The 18,002-nt window shown below is 34.0% G+C and overlaps 1 protein-coding gene across 1 annotated transcript; it reads left to right on the top strand.

Moving 5' to 3' along the window:
• The first annotated feature begins 120 nt into the window (after positions 1–120).
• LOC126823404 (mitochondrial potassium channel ATP-binding subunit) lies at positions 121–14,277 on the top strand. The gene is made up of 17 exons (XM_050552226.2): positions 121–373; positions 1,200–1,584; positions 2,651–2,806; positions 3,381–3,526; positions 4,829–4,904; positions 5,657–5,797; positions 6,439–6,524; positions 7,146–7,243; positions 8,196–8,301; positions 8,695–8,767; positions 9,429–9,548; positions 10,076–10,148; positions 10,727–10,860; positions 11,204–11,275; positions 11,698–11,876; positions 12,315–12,462; positions 12,842–14,277. The coding sequence occupies exons 1-17, from the start codon at positions 249–251 to the stop codon at positions 12,935–12,937; spliced, it is 2,214 nt and encodes a 737-aa protein (XP_050408183.1). The 5' UTR covers positions 121–248; the 3' UTR covers positions 12,938–14,277.
• The last annotated feature ends 3,725 nt before the right edge of the window (positions 14,278–18,002 follow it).

Raw genomic sequence — 18,002 nt, 5'->3', positions numbered from 1 at the left:
AACTCAAAAATTCAAAACAAATTCAACTGGGCGACCCCTGTGTAATTTAACTAAAATATATGAAAAAACGACTAAAAATATATTTTATACGAAAATAAATATGCTAGCTTCGCCAAGATGGATGCGCCCATGAACAATTTGTAAACATGTCAAAGTCGACGATAAATGATTTTTAAATGAACTTAATAGTTAAATATACCAACGGGGTCGTCTAAGTCAGTTCGTGTGCAGACATCTATTTTTCAACTATGGCATGGAAAATTCTTTTGGCGTCAACTTCACGATCACCATTGATTAGAAGGCCTTTGAACTTCAAGAAGTTCGATGTCATCGATTTTCACCGGTCAATGACATTATGTCATAATTTCCAAAGGTCATTATCATTTTTTTTAGGTACAATTTTGAAAGTTAGTTAAGCATCGCCAATAATTTCAGACAATGTTAAGTATATCCTAATATTTCTAAATTCATGTTATAAGCAGTAGTTGTTGGTGATGTGCAGACGGCTGAAGAATATGATGATTTCCATGATAAAAAGTCAAAGTGTTTTACACATGAAAAGGGCAAAGTCCACAAGCAGTAGTCTACACCCAGCGAGTCTCAGTTCTCAGACATAAAGAGTTTCTGCCCGTACTCACAATGGTTTCGTTGGAGCTCATTTTATCTTCTCCGTTTCTGATCCATATTTATAGATCTAAGCTTTATGTTAGAACAAAATAACTATGGATACTCAGCTGACCCTATTTTATGGAGCCATTGGAGCCATGACGGCCAACCCTCATTTTGATTTGATATTCAGTTTATTACATATAATTCAGAACTTGAATATGCTACTGCGTACAGCAAAGTAGCCAATATTGGAGATCAATCCAAGCTTAATTTCAATAATTTTTTTATACTTGGTGAGATAGGCCTACACATCGATTGGGATTACAAAATCGCTGCAATCTTCTGATTCCTGACCTGAAATAGATTGGGCCTGGCACCATTGAAAAAAATAAATGGAGCGATATTATTTAAGGAAGGTAATTGTATAGGCCTATCTGTTGATGAACACAGATTATCCCCTCATCAATCAGGAATACAGATTGGACCTTTTTTCTTGATTCAATACCTGTTTGCTGCAGAAAGTTAAGACATTAAACCCCATTTCATTCATTCCCTAATTAATCTAAAGTGTTTTTAACTTTTCCTTTCAGGTTTGGGACAAGAAAATTTTACCAGACCATTACTAAACCATTAACACGAAATGCTGGAAAAACTTTTACATCTAAATCTGATATATGTAGAGTGTTTTTAGGCCATAGAATTTCACAGCTGTACAGTAGAGATCTCACACTAGTCAAAAATACACTTAAGAAATATTCTGTTAATATATTATGTGGGGCAAGTCCATTAGCGTTGTTAGGAATTGGCACAGCATGGTACTTGCGGAAGGATAATATAGCACAGTGTAAAACTAAGAAGAGTAATTCAAGACTTTTAGATAAAAAAGAAGATGACACGCCAGATCCAGATTTTGATTGGCAAGAATTTTTACATATGTTATGGCCTGAAATATGGTATTTATTGGCGTCAGTGGCAGTAAGTTACAATTTGTTTAATGGTACATACACTGTAAACATAGAACGAACAATGTTTTAACCACCAAGGATATTTACCTAACCATTTAGCTTTTATTAACATCTATTTTACCGCTCTGACTGAAAATGTTGTTGAGCACAACATGTCCCCTATTTTGTGGTTGACCGTTTTAAGTACGTAATAATCAATACCTTGAATAATTGTGCTTGAGATGTGATGTTGTATGGAGGTGGAAATATACCTATTTTGATAATACATTCGCTCAATATCTGTTCTTTAGAAGTCCATTGCAAGCGATTTTGTCCTTTAGAAAAATAATGGTTCCTGACATACAACACCCAGAAAACTGGAGCACATGAGAACATACATATCTAACACATTCAGAAGAGCCACAATAAGTGGACACACCAAGAATCCCCAAGCAACAAATTTTCCAAGAGTATGTTTTTCAGAACCCATCACCTTTTTTCTGGCAAATATTAGTTTATTTCCTGGCAGTTTACTCCACTATTATTGTGAAAGTTAAATCTCTAAAAGTAATTTGTTAGTCCCAAACATTTTTCAATTCAATTGAGTATTTACAAAGAATTGATGAATTGAAATTTTCAAGACATTCAGAATAGTCTGCAGACAATATAAACAAACCAGAGCCATCTATAAGTGTTGGGTAAAATCTGTTGCTGGGCCTCTTTTTAATTGGGGGTGGATGGCCGAATGGTTATCACGTGCGCGCTATACCTACCATAAGGCCTGTCATTGAGTCAACTGGCCTGGTTTCGAATCGCCGGTTGTATGTGACAAAGAGTAGGGTCACCTGTCCAACCTTGTGGGTTTTCTCCGGGTACTCCGGTTTCCTCCCACTGCTAAAGAACCCTATGTGCAAGTGAATTATTGAAATAAAATTAAATCATATGTTAGTCCCGAAATGACCTAGTTTATGTCGAGTGGATGTTAAACCCCATTTCTCTCTCTCTCTCTCTCTTTTTAATTGTATTGAGTTCATGCCAAAAGATTATCTTAAACATTCTTATTACTGAAGTAAGATTTTAATTTGATATTGTTTCAGAGTGCCCTGGCAGTGGCTTTAGTTAATGTTAAAATCCCAATAATGTTAGGAGAAATTGTAAATGTTATTTCACAATTTACCTCACAAACTGCCGAGTTATTTATGGAACAGATTAAAGGACCTGCTTTACGACTAGTTGTTTTATATTCTGTCCAGGTCAGTACACAGCTCTTAATTAGGATTTTTTTTACCTGTCAATATCCGACTGGTTCCGTGGGTATTGCAAAGGCTCACTACTAACCATTATTCAAATGGTGTGACTAACTGTTAAGAGTCTAATACATTGTTCCTTATAAAGAAATTATGGTACAGTACGCTCTGCAAAATATACTATGTAGTTTTTTTAGGATAAAGCATAGTCACATGTTCCCTACATGTACTTCATGTGCTTGAGTCTTGAATTATGGCGACACTTTCAGATCACAGTAATATGGTTAACCATAAAGTCACAAACATAATGGTTGGTTGGATGACTTCACCATACACCTCTATAGGGTGTGTTGGATGGCCGAATGGTTAGCATGTGCGCATTGTATCATAAGGTCTGTCATTGAGTCAACTGGCTTGTTTCGATTCCCCGGTTGTACGTGACAAGTAGTAGGGTCGCCTGTTCAAGCGAATTATTGAAATAAAATTGAACAATATGTTAGTCCCGAAATGACCTAGTTTGTATCGAGTGGACGTTAAACCCCATCTCTTTAGCTCTGTCCTATTGATTTGTCTATTTCAGGGTTTATTAACATTTTGTTATATAACATTACTATCTACTGTTGGAGAAAATGTTTCTACCAGGATGAGGAAACGTTTATTTGAATCTTTAATAAAACAGGATATAGAATTCTTTGATAAATATAAAACAGGGGAGTTAATAGATAGGTAGGTCTTACACATTAAACTGAATTCAACTTTAGGAAACAGATTCAATAATCTTTGATTCCCTTTAAAGATGCATTTTGTAAGAGCGAAATCTGACTATTGCAGGTCTTTATTTTAGCCTCAAATGTTATATAAATTATTAATTAGACATTTATTTACATGACAAGGCAGTATTTAAATAACAAAGCAGACAAGCCCATAATCAACTCTCTAGAACATCAGATGGTCACGATTTTTAATGGACTGAAACACGATCGACCATTAATAATTTAATTTAAAAATGGATAATCAAGAATTTGTTTATTATCGTAACATTGAATGGTAAAAATGAAAATTGAGTCTACATTATTCTTATCAAAACTTAAACCTTCATAACTTCACTCAGAATAAAGTAATTTGACTGAAATTTTCAATGTATTCATCCTTTTTTTTTGGGGGGGGGGGGGGGGATCACGTGGCTAATTGGGTAAGATGCTGGCTCGCTAGCCTGGAGGTTGGGTGTTTGATCACTGCATTGGCCGAGAAAGTTCATCCAGATTTTCCAGTGTGGTTCCCCCTTGTCAGTGATGCAGGATGGAGGGCCTGACAAGGACAGCTGTCTAGTCGTTCGGATGGTACGGAAAACCGAGGTCCCATGTACACATTGGTGTGCATGTAAAAGATCCCTTGACATTTGGAATTCGATATAAGAGTAGGCCGTAGTGCCGCTGTCCAGGCAAAATTTCCCTCATAGCACACTGTATGGCGTATACCCGTCTTCGTTAGCACAGCTCGGAGCAGAACAGTAGGACGTTAAACCCCATTTCATTTCATTTTATTTCATCCCTTTTTATTATTTATTCTCAGATTATTATAATGAGAACTGTCATCTCTTTATCTAAATTTTACATAATGCATCTTTTTAATACTAACAGACTTGAACTAAAAACATTATGTAGCATATCATTTTCTTGAAAAAGCTAGTATTTATGATTACCACAAAGACATAACGAAAAATAGGTACACCTGCTCAAGTTCATGTCAATATTATACCTAAATAAGTATCTGTCTTCGCTTATTTGATAGATACGGGAAGACAAAATTACATTATCAGAATCGTGTCTAAACATCTTATATACAAAAGTGTATTTTCAAATTACATCGATAGATTGATGGCTTCTAAATTAAACCTTTTTAGTACATCTTTTGTAGTAAACAATGCCTTATATGGTATAGAGCCATATATGGTAATAGAGATGAAAGTATGTCCTTTGGGTAAATTATGATTGTATATGATAAAGATGTTTGTCTGGTTATTTACAGGTTGACATCTGATGTTCAAGATTTTAAAAGTTCATTCAAGTTATGTATATCTCAGGGTTTACGAGCTGTTACTCAGGTAATAGAACTAATCACTTAAGAGATTTGTTTTGTGTGTTTATGCAAAGAAATAAGTTAATTTCCCCTACACCCAGGTTCAAATCCGTGCCTGGGCTGAGGAGAACCTTCAGGATTTTTCAAGTGTGGTCATCACTTATCCTGACAAATCAGTGTGCCAAGCAATTTGGATGGGCGGAAAGTTGAGGTTCATCCATGTACACATTAGCATGCGCACAAAAAGACCCTCAATTGTTGGAAATCAAAGAAGAGTAGATGGGAAGACCAATGTCTGGGCATATATTGGCAAACTTTGCATTGCACTGGTAACTACAGAAATTGAGGCATTTATCTCAAAATGATCAAAGTATATATAGATGACACATTAAACTTCCATATTTAGGTCATCCTAGGTATCCCTATTGGTATTATTCCATTCTACTCCACTAACCCCTGGGACCATTCACATAGTACTCACAAAGACATTTAATATAAAAAATAAAGTGACATACACACTAAACAACAGGTTCAGTTGGATTGTTGTATCAAGATGCACATTACTACCCTTCGCCCACTTCATTTCAGGTTTTTTGATTGCTCGATAAAATTAGCACAAGTATCAAGGGCGAATTATTTGACTGTGCCTCCCCCGTGAATCGACCAAGGGTTTAGTGGAGTACAACAGAATGATACCACTGGGGATTTGGGTATTAATACAATTTTTCTCCTATAATATTATGTTTAATATTTTTATGTTTATATATTTTATTGTAGACAATCGGCTGTGTAGCAACTCTATTACTAATATCTGTTAAATTAACAGGTATAATGCTAGCTGTCGTACCAGCCATTATTATAGGCGGTTCATTAATAGGTTCAACTTTACGAAAATTATCAAAAGATGCACAAACTCAGGTAATTTTATTTTACAAATTATTTATACTGTACAAGAAAAGACAATTTAAAGATACATTCCTCCCAAGATTCATCAAATCACACAATTTTGTACGTGGGAAGGCATCTTTAATAATACATACCAGTAATGAAACTACTTTAAGATTGACAAGGTAAGAGTATCTTGGAAAATCTAGATCTCATATATCAATTCCTATTGCACGAAAATCACATGGAAGCTGGTATTCAGAATTGTTTTTCTTAGAAATATGCTTTCCAAGCAAAATTTCCCTAATATGGCACAAAAATGACAATGTTAAGTGCACATTTCATTCCAGTCTCAGCTACATATATTGCTGTCCTCCTTTGCATTTTAAATGAGAAATTTATCTTGATACCTACACATAACATGCTACAGTCATTGTATCCACTGCTCCTATTTAGCCTCCAATTTATTGTGAATACTCTACAGGTCCATGTTTTTGGCAAGAGTTTTTTCGAATTTACAGGGAAACTTCATGTGGTCAAGAACGAACACAATTAGAAATGAGAAATGTGGTTAAGTCTATTGTTGTAGACTATTTGTAATTGCAGTAAATTCAAGTTGATATGCATTATTCATGTTGCTGTTTGTTATTCATTCATATTATACTTTATTATAGGTAGCCCAATCAACAGCTGTGGCTGATGAAGCTTTAGGTAATGTCAGAACTGTCAGAGCTTTTGCAATGGAGAAAAAAGAAAATGAGTATGTACACTGTATTTAGATATGATTTATATTTCATAAATAATGGATAATTGTTCTGACAACCAAAACTGGTATGATTTGTATTAAAGTCATTGTGATTTCTGTATGATTTGGAGAAAAGTCATTGTGATTTCTGTATGATTTGGAGAAAATTCATTGTGATGTCTGTATGATTTGGAGAAAAGTCATTGTGATTTCTGTATGATTTGGAGAAAAGTCATTGTGATTTCTATATGATTTGGAGAAAAGTCATTGTGATTTCTGTATGATTTGGAGAAAAGTCATTGTGATTTCTGTATGATTTGGAGAAAAGTCATTGTGATTTCTGTATGATTTGGAGAAAAGTCATTGTGATTTCTGTATGATTTGGAGAAAAGTCATTGTGATTTCTGTATGATTTGAATAAAAGTCTGTATGATATTTAGAAAAGTCTGTATGATTTTTAGAAAAGTCTGTATGATTTATCAGTTGGTTTTTCTTTTTAAGTCATTTAATTTGTCATGTTCAAAAGTTGTGAGATAAAACAAATCAGTACAAAAGAAAACAACACAAGAGAAAACACTTTAATAATAGACACACCGATTGTTGTTGACTCTTTAAAGATACAATGTTGTTTTTCAGATTATATGGTAGTGAATTAAATAAAGCTAGGAAGTTAAATATACAACTTGGTGTTGGTATAGGTGTATTTCAGGGTTTAGCCAATATAGCTTTAAATGGTAAGATATATTTTTATTATGATAAAGTCTTTAAAGTGTATTTTAAATGGTACTCCCTGTTTGATAGGTGGGCTGGGGTGGGGGTGGGGGTGGATGGTCGAATGGTTAGCCGTGTTGTATCATAAGATCTGTCATTGAGTCAACTGGTGTGGTTTTGATTCCCGGGTTGTACATGAAAGGAGTAGGGTCGCCAATCAACCTCGTGGGTTTTCTCTCACTGCTAAAGACCTATGCGCAAGCGAATTATTGAAATAAAATAGAAGCATGTGTTAGTCCCGAAATGACCTAATTTGTGTCAAGTGGACTTTAAACCCCTCTCTCATGCTGTTTGATCTGGGGCAAAATTATGATTATTAATTTCACTGGAAATATACGGTAGCTTTAAATGGTAAGATATTTCTTACTAATGTGTCTTATAGAATATATTTTAATCAAATTTCAACTTCTTGTCGTCATTTAAAACTTAAAATGGCACTCCCTGTTTTATCTGAAGCAAAATTATAGTTGTTAATTTCACTGGATTTTATGAAATGAAATATGGTTTAACATGCTACTTTGTTTCACCAACCAGGTTAATGAAGACAGCATACTTTATTTTGAGCAAAGTTATGAATGTTTGAAGTTTTGACAATAAATTAAATAGTCTTGATGTTCAAGTACTATTGCCATTTAAATAAAGTCTTGTTGTCAGTCCTTTTAACAGTAATTTTGACCATATTATCGTTTAATGCAATATGGCGGACATTGTCTAATCCACTCAATATCTAAACCATCTAATGATCTAAAGAGTTGATTATGGGCTTATCATGTGAATACATCTCTAAATAATAATTTATATAACATTTGAATACAGCAAAATGCCTGGCAATAGGCAAGTTTAGCTGTTACATAAACTGTTACAAGATACAATTTTATGAATACACAATTATATATTATGTTTTACTTATTTTAGGTATTGTATTAGGAACTATGTTTGCTGGTGGATATATGATGTCATTACATGAATTATCTGCTGGTGATCTGATGTCGTTTCTAGTAGCAACACAAACAATAGAAAGGTAAATACATATAGGTAACAATCTACTGTAATTGTCGGTGGATTAGACGCATGCATATTTAAGGCACAAACTGAGTTTGTCAGAGGTGTTCAAGGCAAAATAAAAAATTCATGGTTTAGGCGCACCTTTCTACAGCTCCTTTTAAAACAAGTGCCATACCATATGTGTCCCAAATCCACAGGTGAGTTACAGTAACTGGGTCAAACTCTTAACGATTACCGTTATAATCATTACCATTAAACAAAACCCCCTGATCTGTAATATTCAAACAAAGGACGTAGATGTCATTGATGGATGAAAAACATTATGAAATCAGACAATCACACTTAATACTCAAAGATGTTTCAATAATAGTCTTTTCTATAAATGATTGATTTCTATTTTGCCTTACAGATCTTTAGCCCATATGTCTTTATTATTTGGACAAGTTGTAAAAGGGATTAGTGCAGGTGCAAGAGTTTTTGAGGTAGGAATGTTCCTGTGTTCTGCAAGTCACAATGCATCATTTGCATTTTTTGCTAAAATATCAAATTTCTCTATAATGTTTAAACAGAATTGTTAATTGAACACATTAGATTAAACACAAGAGTTGTATGGAAAACAATTACTGTACTTTAGTTGACAAGAGAATCATTATAGAAATGTAGCTCCAATTAAAGTGCAGTAATTGTTTTCTATAGAACTATTGTGTTTAATCAAATTTCTCACGGCTTAATCCACTCTAATACAGTATATACTAAAATTGATTATTTAATTAAGAAAACAAAATCAAAATAATTAAGAAAACAAAATTAAAATACCAATTCTAGATAATCTCCCGGATTCGAATCAGTCGGATTTAGAATAGCCCTATCATTTCTGTTTGCCCACAACCAAATGGCGCAGGCTTATTACAGAGCAAGTGAATTTTAATACAATATTGTAGTTTGCAAGGGATTCCTATTGCACGAAAATGACGGAATGAGACTTTAATTAAAACAGCAATTTCCTTGTGGAAGTATTTATACTTTTACATAATGATGACAAATATTTTTTTTTTTTCTAATTAAATAAAAACTTATGCCAGAACAGTATCATAGAACCAGAATATTTTTTTTTGTATAAGATTTGTGTTTTTCTTGTTTCAGTTTATCAATAGTGAATCAAAGATACCATTAGAAGGTGGTAAAATAATACCATTTCATAGTCTCAAAGGTGATATACAGTTTAAAGATGTTAATTTTTCATATCCTACTCGGCCAGGACAGGTATGTTCATCTGTAGAATTTTTTTTTTTCAGTTTCCATTTGGGTTGATCTGATGTTCTATTTGGGTTGATCTGATGTTCAATTTGGGTTGATCAAACTCCATACAATTAAAGATGCCTTCCCATGTACAAACTGTTTTATTTGATGATATATTTGGACTAAATACATATTCAAAAAGTTTGCTTTAATTCCCTCTCAAAACATTATAATCTGAAGATAACTAACTGAAGATGTAAAATTCTATATTACGAAATCTTGTTTGTCACGTGACTTGATTGAGGGCCGAGGGGTACTCCATTTTCAGCTTGTACAATTTGATCTCCTTACATTTTTGTCCTGTGCATGCCTCGTGGGTATTTTTCAAAAAATCAAGTATTGTAGTAAGATTGGGTGTCTCTACTTTCCATATACATGTATACCAAATTTGCCATATTTTTATTGGAAGTAAATAACCCTATACATACTTTCGTAGAAATGTATCTTTAAGTGTAACATATATTTTTAAATGGCTTATTTGTTAATTTCAGATGATATTAAAGAATTTTAGTTTAGATGTAAAAGGTGGAAGAGTTTTGGCTCTTGTTGGTTTATCTGGAGGAGGTAATTTTATTACTCTGATGTTATCTTGTTTGGTATTAAGGGGGAAATTTGTGTAGGATTGGCAGAGAGCTGATATGTTGGCCGTGAAATTCAAGTCACCACAATGTAGTGCTTCCACTGGTTTATTTCCAAGCGTCCGCAAAACAAAGGGGGGTTGGATGGCCGAATGATTAGCACGTGCGCGCTGTATCATAAGGCCTGTCATTGAGTCAACTGGCGTGGTTTCGATTCCCCGGCTGTACGTGACAAGGAGTAGGGTCGCCTGTCCAACCTTGTGGGTTTTTTCCGGGTCCTCTGATTTCCCCCCACTGCTAAAGACCCCTACGCGCAAGCGAATTATTGAAATAAAATTAAACCATGTTTGTCCCGAAATGACCTAGTTTGTGTCGAGTGGACATTAAACCCCATTTCTCTCTCTCTCTCTCTCTCACTCCGAAAAACAATTATTAGTCTAGCACCACTAGGTGGAACACTAGAATATTGAGGGTACACAACAAAAACATTCAATATGTGTTAGTCGTGTAATAAGGAGTGGTATACGTATGTCGCTAAGTATAGTTAATGTTTTATTTTTGAAGGTAAATCTACTGTAGCAGCATTGTTAGAACGATTCTATGATATTGATAAGGGGCAGATAACTATAGATGGTCAAGATATACGTGATTTAAATCCAACATGGTTGAGAGGTCGAGCTATAGGTTTCATTAATCAGGTCAGTATCGCATATTTAAGTTGTATATAATTATTCTCTTGCACAAAATAGGGCATTGTGTCATTTATAAAATTGATTTATTTAGTTCTAATCCATGGAACCCAAAATGTATATCACAATTCACCATTCATAAGTACACTAATATTTGTGTAGGAATTGCTGTACTTTAATTTTATTATGAATTATTCTCTCGTGAAACATGTCGGCAGAATATTCAAGTTTTACTGGGCAAGTGATATTTAATTAATTAGGTCACAATACATCCATTTTTATTTGGTAAATGTCCTCAGGGGTTAAACCACACAAATAGACATTCTTTTAAATGATTCTTTTATTTGTATAGGAACCAGTTTTATTTGCTACTTCAGTCATGGAGAATATTAGATATGGTCGTCCAGATGCTACAGATAGTGAGGTAAATATGATAAAAATAATTGTATACAAAATTTAAGCGAATATTGATACAGTATTTGTTGCTTAAAGGCAACCAGTTATGAAACTTGTAGTCCCTTGTAACAATTTCTCTTAGCAAAATGGATGACTCAGACCTACATATATCCGTTAAGCCTAGAAGTAATGGGGTCAAGAATGTTCTCAATTGCAATTTGGATCTCATATGATCAATTCCTGTCTAGGTGTGGATTTCGGGATGTAATCAAACACAGAATACTGATATATGTTTCAGCTTCACTGATTGTACCTATTATAGTAGTTGTGCGTTTGCTAATTAGTAATTCTTTTGATTTAATAACCTTTTTGTTTCCATGACTTAGTTTTTGGTATACAAGGGTAAAGGATGTTGATGGTTAATCTATGTATTATCTATTATATTATCAGGTTATAGAGGCAGCGAAACAAGCCCATGCTGATGATTTTATTAATACATTTCCCAATGGTTATAGTACAGTACTAGGTGAACGAGGTGTAACAGTATCAGGTGGACAGAAACAGAGAATAGCTATAGCCAGAGCTTTAATCAAAAATCCTTCTATATTAATATTAGATGAAGCTACTAGGTAACTCAAACTATTTTACTATCTGATTAAAATACAGATATATTCTTAGTTTCGTTTTTTTATACTTTCGATGGCCTCGACTACATGAAGGGAGGTCGTGTCCGGGGTCATGCAGCAAGGCAACTTCTGAATCACTGATTAACCAATCAGCGTCGGTGTTTCCTATACAGAAATATAATTTTTGCTTTTTCAATTCTTCCCGTGCTTGGTGTTGTGAAGACAAGTAAACCAAATTCTGTACTACCAATATTTCAGAATAGATGCTTAAAATTGGATCCATTCTTTAAAAAATCCAGTTGTAGAAACTCATGAAATGAAACACTGAGACCTGATCCACTACCCCCCACCCCCACAGCCTTATACCGTAACATAAGAGAATAGATGAACACTTCTAGTTGAAAGATATTGTATCTATATATTATGTTTTTAATATTTCAGTGCATTAGATGCTGAATCAGAGAGAATAGTTCAAGAAGCTTTAGATAACGTAATTAAAGGTCGCACAGTGTTAATTATAGCTCATAGATTGAGTACTATACGAGATGCTGACCTCATAGCAGTAGTAACACATGGTCAGATTGTAGAGGTATGTTATTTAAAGAGACGTTCTTAGGCCGTACATTGCATACATTCCTCAAGATATTCCAGCCAGATTTCCCCTTGTAAGTGTTTCAGGGCAGAGCGTTGCAAGGAAAGCAAAATCCTGTGAATACCAGTGGTAGCATATGTTAAATATCCCTGACATTCGGAGCAGACGGTAGCACTGCCATCTGGGCAAAATTTCTGTCATAGCACACTACGTGGCATATGGTTATCGTCATAAATCTGACCTTAAACCCCATTTCATTTCAACATTGCCAAAATCTTTAATTTGAAATAACTCATCCATATGTTAGTCCCGAATGACCTAGTTTGTCTCTAGTGGATGTTAACCTACTTATTTCATTTATTTATTTGATTTCCAGATGGGTGATCATAATACTTTAAAGCAGAAAAAAGGTTTATACTGGGAACTCATCAGACAACAAGAAATAGAAGAAGAAATCGAAGAATTCAAATAATCTTATTATAGTTTAATGTAGAATTAGAACAGTTGTCATTTGAATAGCTTCAGGTAGGATAATACATAGGACGACAAGCTCTTACTTACATATTGGAATTAAAGTATTATTTTAAATAACTGTAAATATAAGAATTGACAGTCTAATTAAAATTGGATCTTAATTTCATTCCTAGTTGGATAGATATTTATTAGTCATCTGTTCTATTTGAAATCTGCTGTTTGCGATTGTGATTGGCTAAATCCTTTTTGGCTAAATACTTTAAGTATAAAAATTGAATTATTAAATTTTCAAAAGTTTATGGTTGAATATATTTACAGTTTTGACTGCTACTGTCTAGTCGACCAAATAATCTTAATTTTCATTTAAAATACACATACTAACATATTGGGTATTATCAGTTGATTTGATTTTATGGAAATTCAACATACAGTTTCAACCATTAAAAAAGCCTATATTAACTTTTATTATTTATTTTAGAAACTGTTGTAAGCTGTTGTCTGACTTGACAGTAGTTTTATATTCTGTTGTCTTTTTTGTAGTTTTATAGACTACAATTTTAACAGTAGTTTTGTAGACTGTCTTGATATAGGTTATATTATACTCTGTTGTTTTGACAGAAGTTTAATATGGCATTGTCTTGGCTGCAGTTTTATAGATTTGTCTTGTTTTGGCAGTGGTTTATAGGCTGTTGTCTTGTCATGACATTTGTTTTATAGGTTGCAGCAGTATTGGCTGCTGTCTTGACAGTACTGTTTTCTTGACTGTAGTTGTATGGGCTGTTGTCTAGACTGTGGTTTTATAGGCTTTTGGCTTGACAGTAATGTTCTATAGATTTGAAGATACATTATGGGAGATTAGATAAAGAGCTGGCAGTTCTCACTATAATAGTTAAAAACTAGATAATGTAAAAGCAATTTACTGAAAATTTCAATCAAATTGATCTACTATGAACCGAGAATTAAGCGATTGAAATTTCGGCCTAGCCTCGATGATCATTACTAAAGTCGGCACGATAAGAAACATAGTCTCGATAATCCATTTCATGATTAAATCATGAATGGAAGTTGAGCAGCAAATGGGATCCTAATCCAGTAAATATCGCAGGCTAGCGATGACATTGAGAGTTGATTATGGTCTGGATAATTTAATTAATGTCTAATTAATAATTTAGATAACATTTCAGGCCTAAAGAAAGACCTGCAATAGGCAGATTTATCTCTTGCATAATGTATGTTTAAATAGTTTTATTGTGATATTTATTATGCATTATATTCTAATTTGAATGATGTAAATGTTTTTATTATATAAATAAATAGAGAAATATAAACTATTTTTATAGACAAATATTTTGTCCTTTTTTTTTATAAAAAATAACCAGGCAAACACACCCAAACAGCAGCCATGTTTCGACAGCAACTTATCTGAAAGAAAAACTTGCATGTTGACCAAACTTGAAAAGGAAAGGGTCTGTCAAGAAATCTGATCTTTATCCTGTTCACTAGCTTTAAAGAAACTGCAGCCTCTATCAATGATCACAGAGTTTTCAGAAATGGGGAAATAACCCTGATACGGATATGAAATGAAATGGGGCTTAAACTAAAGTTCTACTTTTCTGCACCGGCTGGGAACGAAGACAGATATATATTATGACATGCATTGTGCTATGAGGGAAATTTTGCCAAGACAGCGGTACTATGGTCTACTTTTATTTCCAACTGCCCAGCAGCTTTGTCACAAGTGCAGCTTATTCAAATGGAAAACTTGAATTATGTTGAGCAAATTTGACAAGGATCTAAGGATCCTTGAAGAAATCTAATTTCTAGGGAAAAATCTGTTAAAACCTACAGCCTCTATCGCGTTCACACAGTTTTCAACAAAGGGGGGATTACTCAGGAACGGAACGCTGCGGATTGTTCCAAGCCAAATATGAAAAAATGAAAAAGAACCATTAAAAACCATAGTCTTTGTCACGTTCCCAAGGTTTTTCGGAAAAGGGGGCATAACTCCGGAATAGAAAGTCTCGGAAAGCTGAATATGGATAGGGTCAATCCTCTCATGACCCCAATGCTTCACACCACATTTTACAAAAATCTATTAAAAACTACAGCCTTTATCATGTTCACAAGGGAAGGATGCTCTGGAATGGAAAGGGTTTATATCGATAGGGTTCATCCTCTCATGACCCCAAATTTGAAAGAAATCCATTAAAAACATGTATAGCCTCTACTGTGTTCACAATGTTTTCAGAAAGGGGAGAAACACCAGAACAGAAAATCACTATACACTGAAAATGGTGTATAAATACAAGGTTTTCGGAGCATAACTGTTACTCATTGAATAGAGATTAAGCTACTAACTAGTGAGATGATTTTAACCTGTTCTATTAACTAAACTGAGATGATTTTGAACTGTTATACTAGCACTCACTGAATACATATTGACTTTTTTTTTAAAAACTAAACTGAGTTGATTTTAAACTACTAAGATGATTTTAAACTGGTAAACTTGTACTCATTATATATAGATTAATCAGTTACTTGAAAATTGAAAGTCTTCATCCTCTCGTGACTACGATGCTTCACACAAAATTTTAAAATATTCCGTCAAAAACTCTATTCTCTGTCCCGTTCACAAGCCAATTGTTTACGGACGGGCAGGGTAACGACATATGTTGGCATATAAAAAGTGGTATCAGCTGTTCTAGAAAAATAACAAAATATAAATAAGCCTAATATATCAGACTTTGGAATTCCCCAAAAGATTTATATAATTCGGTGGGGGAGATGGACGGTTTAGCAATAAAAACAGTAGATGAATTTTAAATATCAAAAATCTTTTTTTATAATATGTATCACATTGACAAGCTTACAAATTTTTAATTCAAACGTAAAACATGTAGATTCCCAAGTAATTCTGGTCCACTATGTAGTGTCCTATAGTAGTTATATCTCATATCCGCCATACAATGTATGCCAATACCACCTTTCATGGAACATTTTTCTCCCCTTTATTATATTAGTTAGTGGAGTCTTTTGGAATTATCTCCCATTATGTAATCTTTGACTTCGAGTGTGAATAACTACGAGACCAAATAAACATGGTTGATCTTAAATTCTGGTTTTACATTCTAATCCATACCATCAATGGATAAGCATCAACAAACTACTACCATAGCAGTCTGTTTCATTTTTTTTTCCCCCACCATTTCAATTTTATCTAACATTTCATGTTTAATAACTGCTAATCGCTACACAATATTACTATTGATAATCAAATAAAATTTTTGACGTGTACAGTTTCAGAGTTTATGGGAATCTGGTAAACAAACTGAAGATGAAGATTGAAAATTTGGTAATTAGACTGCATTAGAGAATCCCTTTAAATCAATGTCACATATTAAATGACATTTATAAACTGATACCACCAAACATATATTAAAGTTCAGAATTTAATGCATTGTATTTGTAATAACTACTCTCCATATTGACCACTGATTAGCATAGTCAATATTCTTAAGGGCTCATTTCAGAAGAATTACACTGAAATATTTTGCACAAAAGCTGCAATACATAGGAATTAATTTCCGGGCATATCACAGTATCAAAATCATCTAAAACATGACAATTATTCAAGTATCATCTTCTTCTTCTTCATCAAATGATAGCAGATTGTTCTTTTTTAATTTTTTCTCTTTGGATTTTTGGTTAATTTTACTGCCTTTTGTTTTTCCATTTTTCTTTACTTGTGCTCCACTATCACCCTCTTCTTCAGCTTGCCTTTTTTGAGGTCGTTTAAAAACTATCTTATCTCCAATGTTGTGTGCTGGTTCTTCTTTATCTATTTGAAGCTGTAATTGTTCAACTTCCTCAGATGTTAAATCTCCATTTTTTAATACTACTATAGTTGGCTTCTCGTCGTCTTTATTACTATTAGACTCTTCATCTTCATCATTAAAATCGGGCAATTCCCTCTTTGTTTCGACATTGGGTCCTTCTTTATAGCCTATCCTCTCTTTGAATCTTTTTATAAATGAAGGCTCATCATTTTCCACATAAGCTACTTTATTCCCACGAGACATGATGGTTCAGTATTGTTGTGTATAATTTTAATACGGGTACTTCTCAGGAGATTTTACGTGTGACGTATATCCGGTGTCTATTTTTAGCTCTGATTCTTCGGCAAATGCCGAATGCTAGGGAAAATGACGTTTTTAGTCTTTTTCTCTTTAATCATAGAACTAGGTTAGTATTCTAGTTCTATGCTTTAATGAAAACGTATTCTTGAATACCACTCTTGTTGTAAGTTGCGTGTAGCATTCGTGATCAATTACTGTTTTCAAATCATATCATCTAAATTATTTTTGTTGTTGTTTTAATGACAATATACTGCGCTGTAGCAGACGATACATATATATATATGTCACCCTCGCAATAGCTACAGTACGAGAACGTAACTAAAAGTAAAAACGCTGAGATAGGGTTGAGAGATTAAAGGACAATATTGGTGCCACGATACAGAATTATGGACGGACATAAATTCAGAGCACTCATAAATAAACAGTACTAGAAGAATGCCCGGCTTCGTTCGGGGGGGGGGGGGGGTCATAACTCCGAAACCGGAAGTGGTAGACTAACGCCACCTGGCCTATGTTACTCCCCGGTCCGAGCTACCCCTACACCCCAAATTTCAGACTCGGGGCAGACCTGTAGCCGCCAACTCCGAACAGACAGACAAACAGACAGACAGACAAACGAACGACAGTCACAAATATTAGTATCGATGAAACCTGCATATGAAACAAAACCGGACTTAAAGTATTAAATCACATAACTCGACAGTATAAAACCCACATACAGGGTACATAATATATCAAAATACAAAACAAAGCGTGCGCACATAAAAGAAAATAAAATATCATGCATTTTTAACAGTTCAGATGTCTCTCCCAAGAAAAGAGAAGTAGAAAGGCTGCGACACTTGTGGCTATAATACTCGGTGGGTCGAATATATTTTCGAAGGAAAAGGTTAGACCAGTATTGTCAAGAGTTTAAAAAAATATATT

Source organism: Patella vulgata, chromosome 6, assembly GCF_932274485.2.
Source record: "Patella vulgata chromosome 6, xgPatVulg1.2, whole genome shotgun sequence".
Classification (NCBI taxonomy): domain Eukaryota; kingdom Metazoa; phylum Mollusca; class Gastropoda; family Patellidae; genus Patella; species Patella vulgata.
Note: the sequence above shows the minus strand (reverse complement) of the source record. Positions and strands in the feature narration are given on the sequence as shown.

Bases quoted from the DNA above. Each gene is read 5' to 3' on its own strand.
- LOC126823404 (XM_050552226.2), top strand. From the start codon at position 249: ATGGCATGGAAAATTCTTTTGGCGTCAACTTCACGATCACCATTGATT. The intron at 4,905-5,656 runs GTAATAGAACTA...ATTTTATTGTAG, and splicing joins GTTTACGAGCTGTTACTCAG to ACAATCGGCTGTGTAGCAAC. The intron at 11,877-12,314 runs GTAACTCAAACT...TTAATATTTCAG, and splicing joins ATATTAGATGAAGCTACTAG to TGCATTAGATGCTGAATCAG.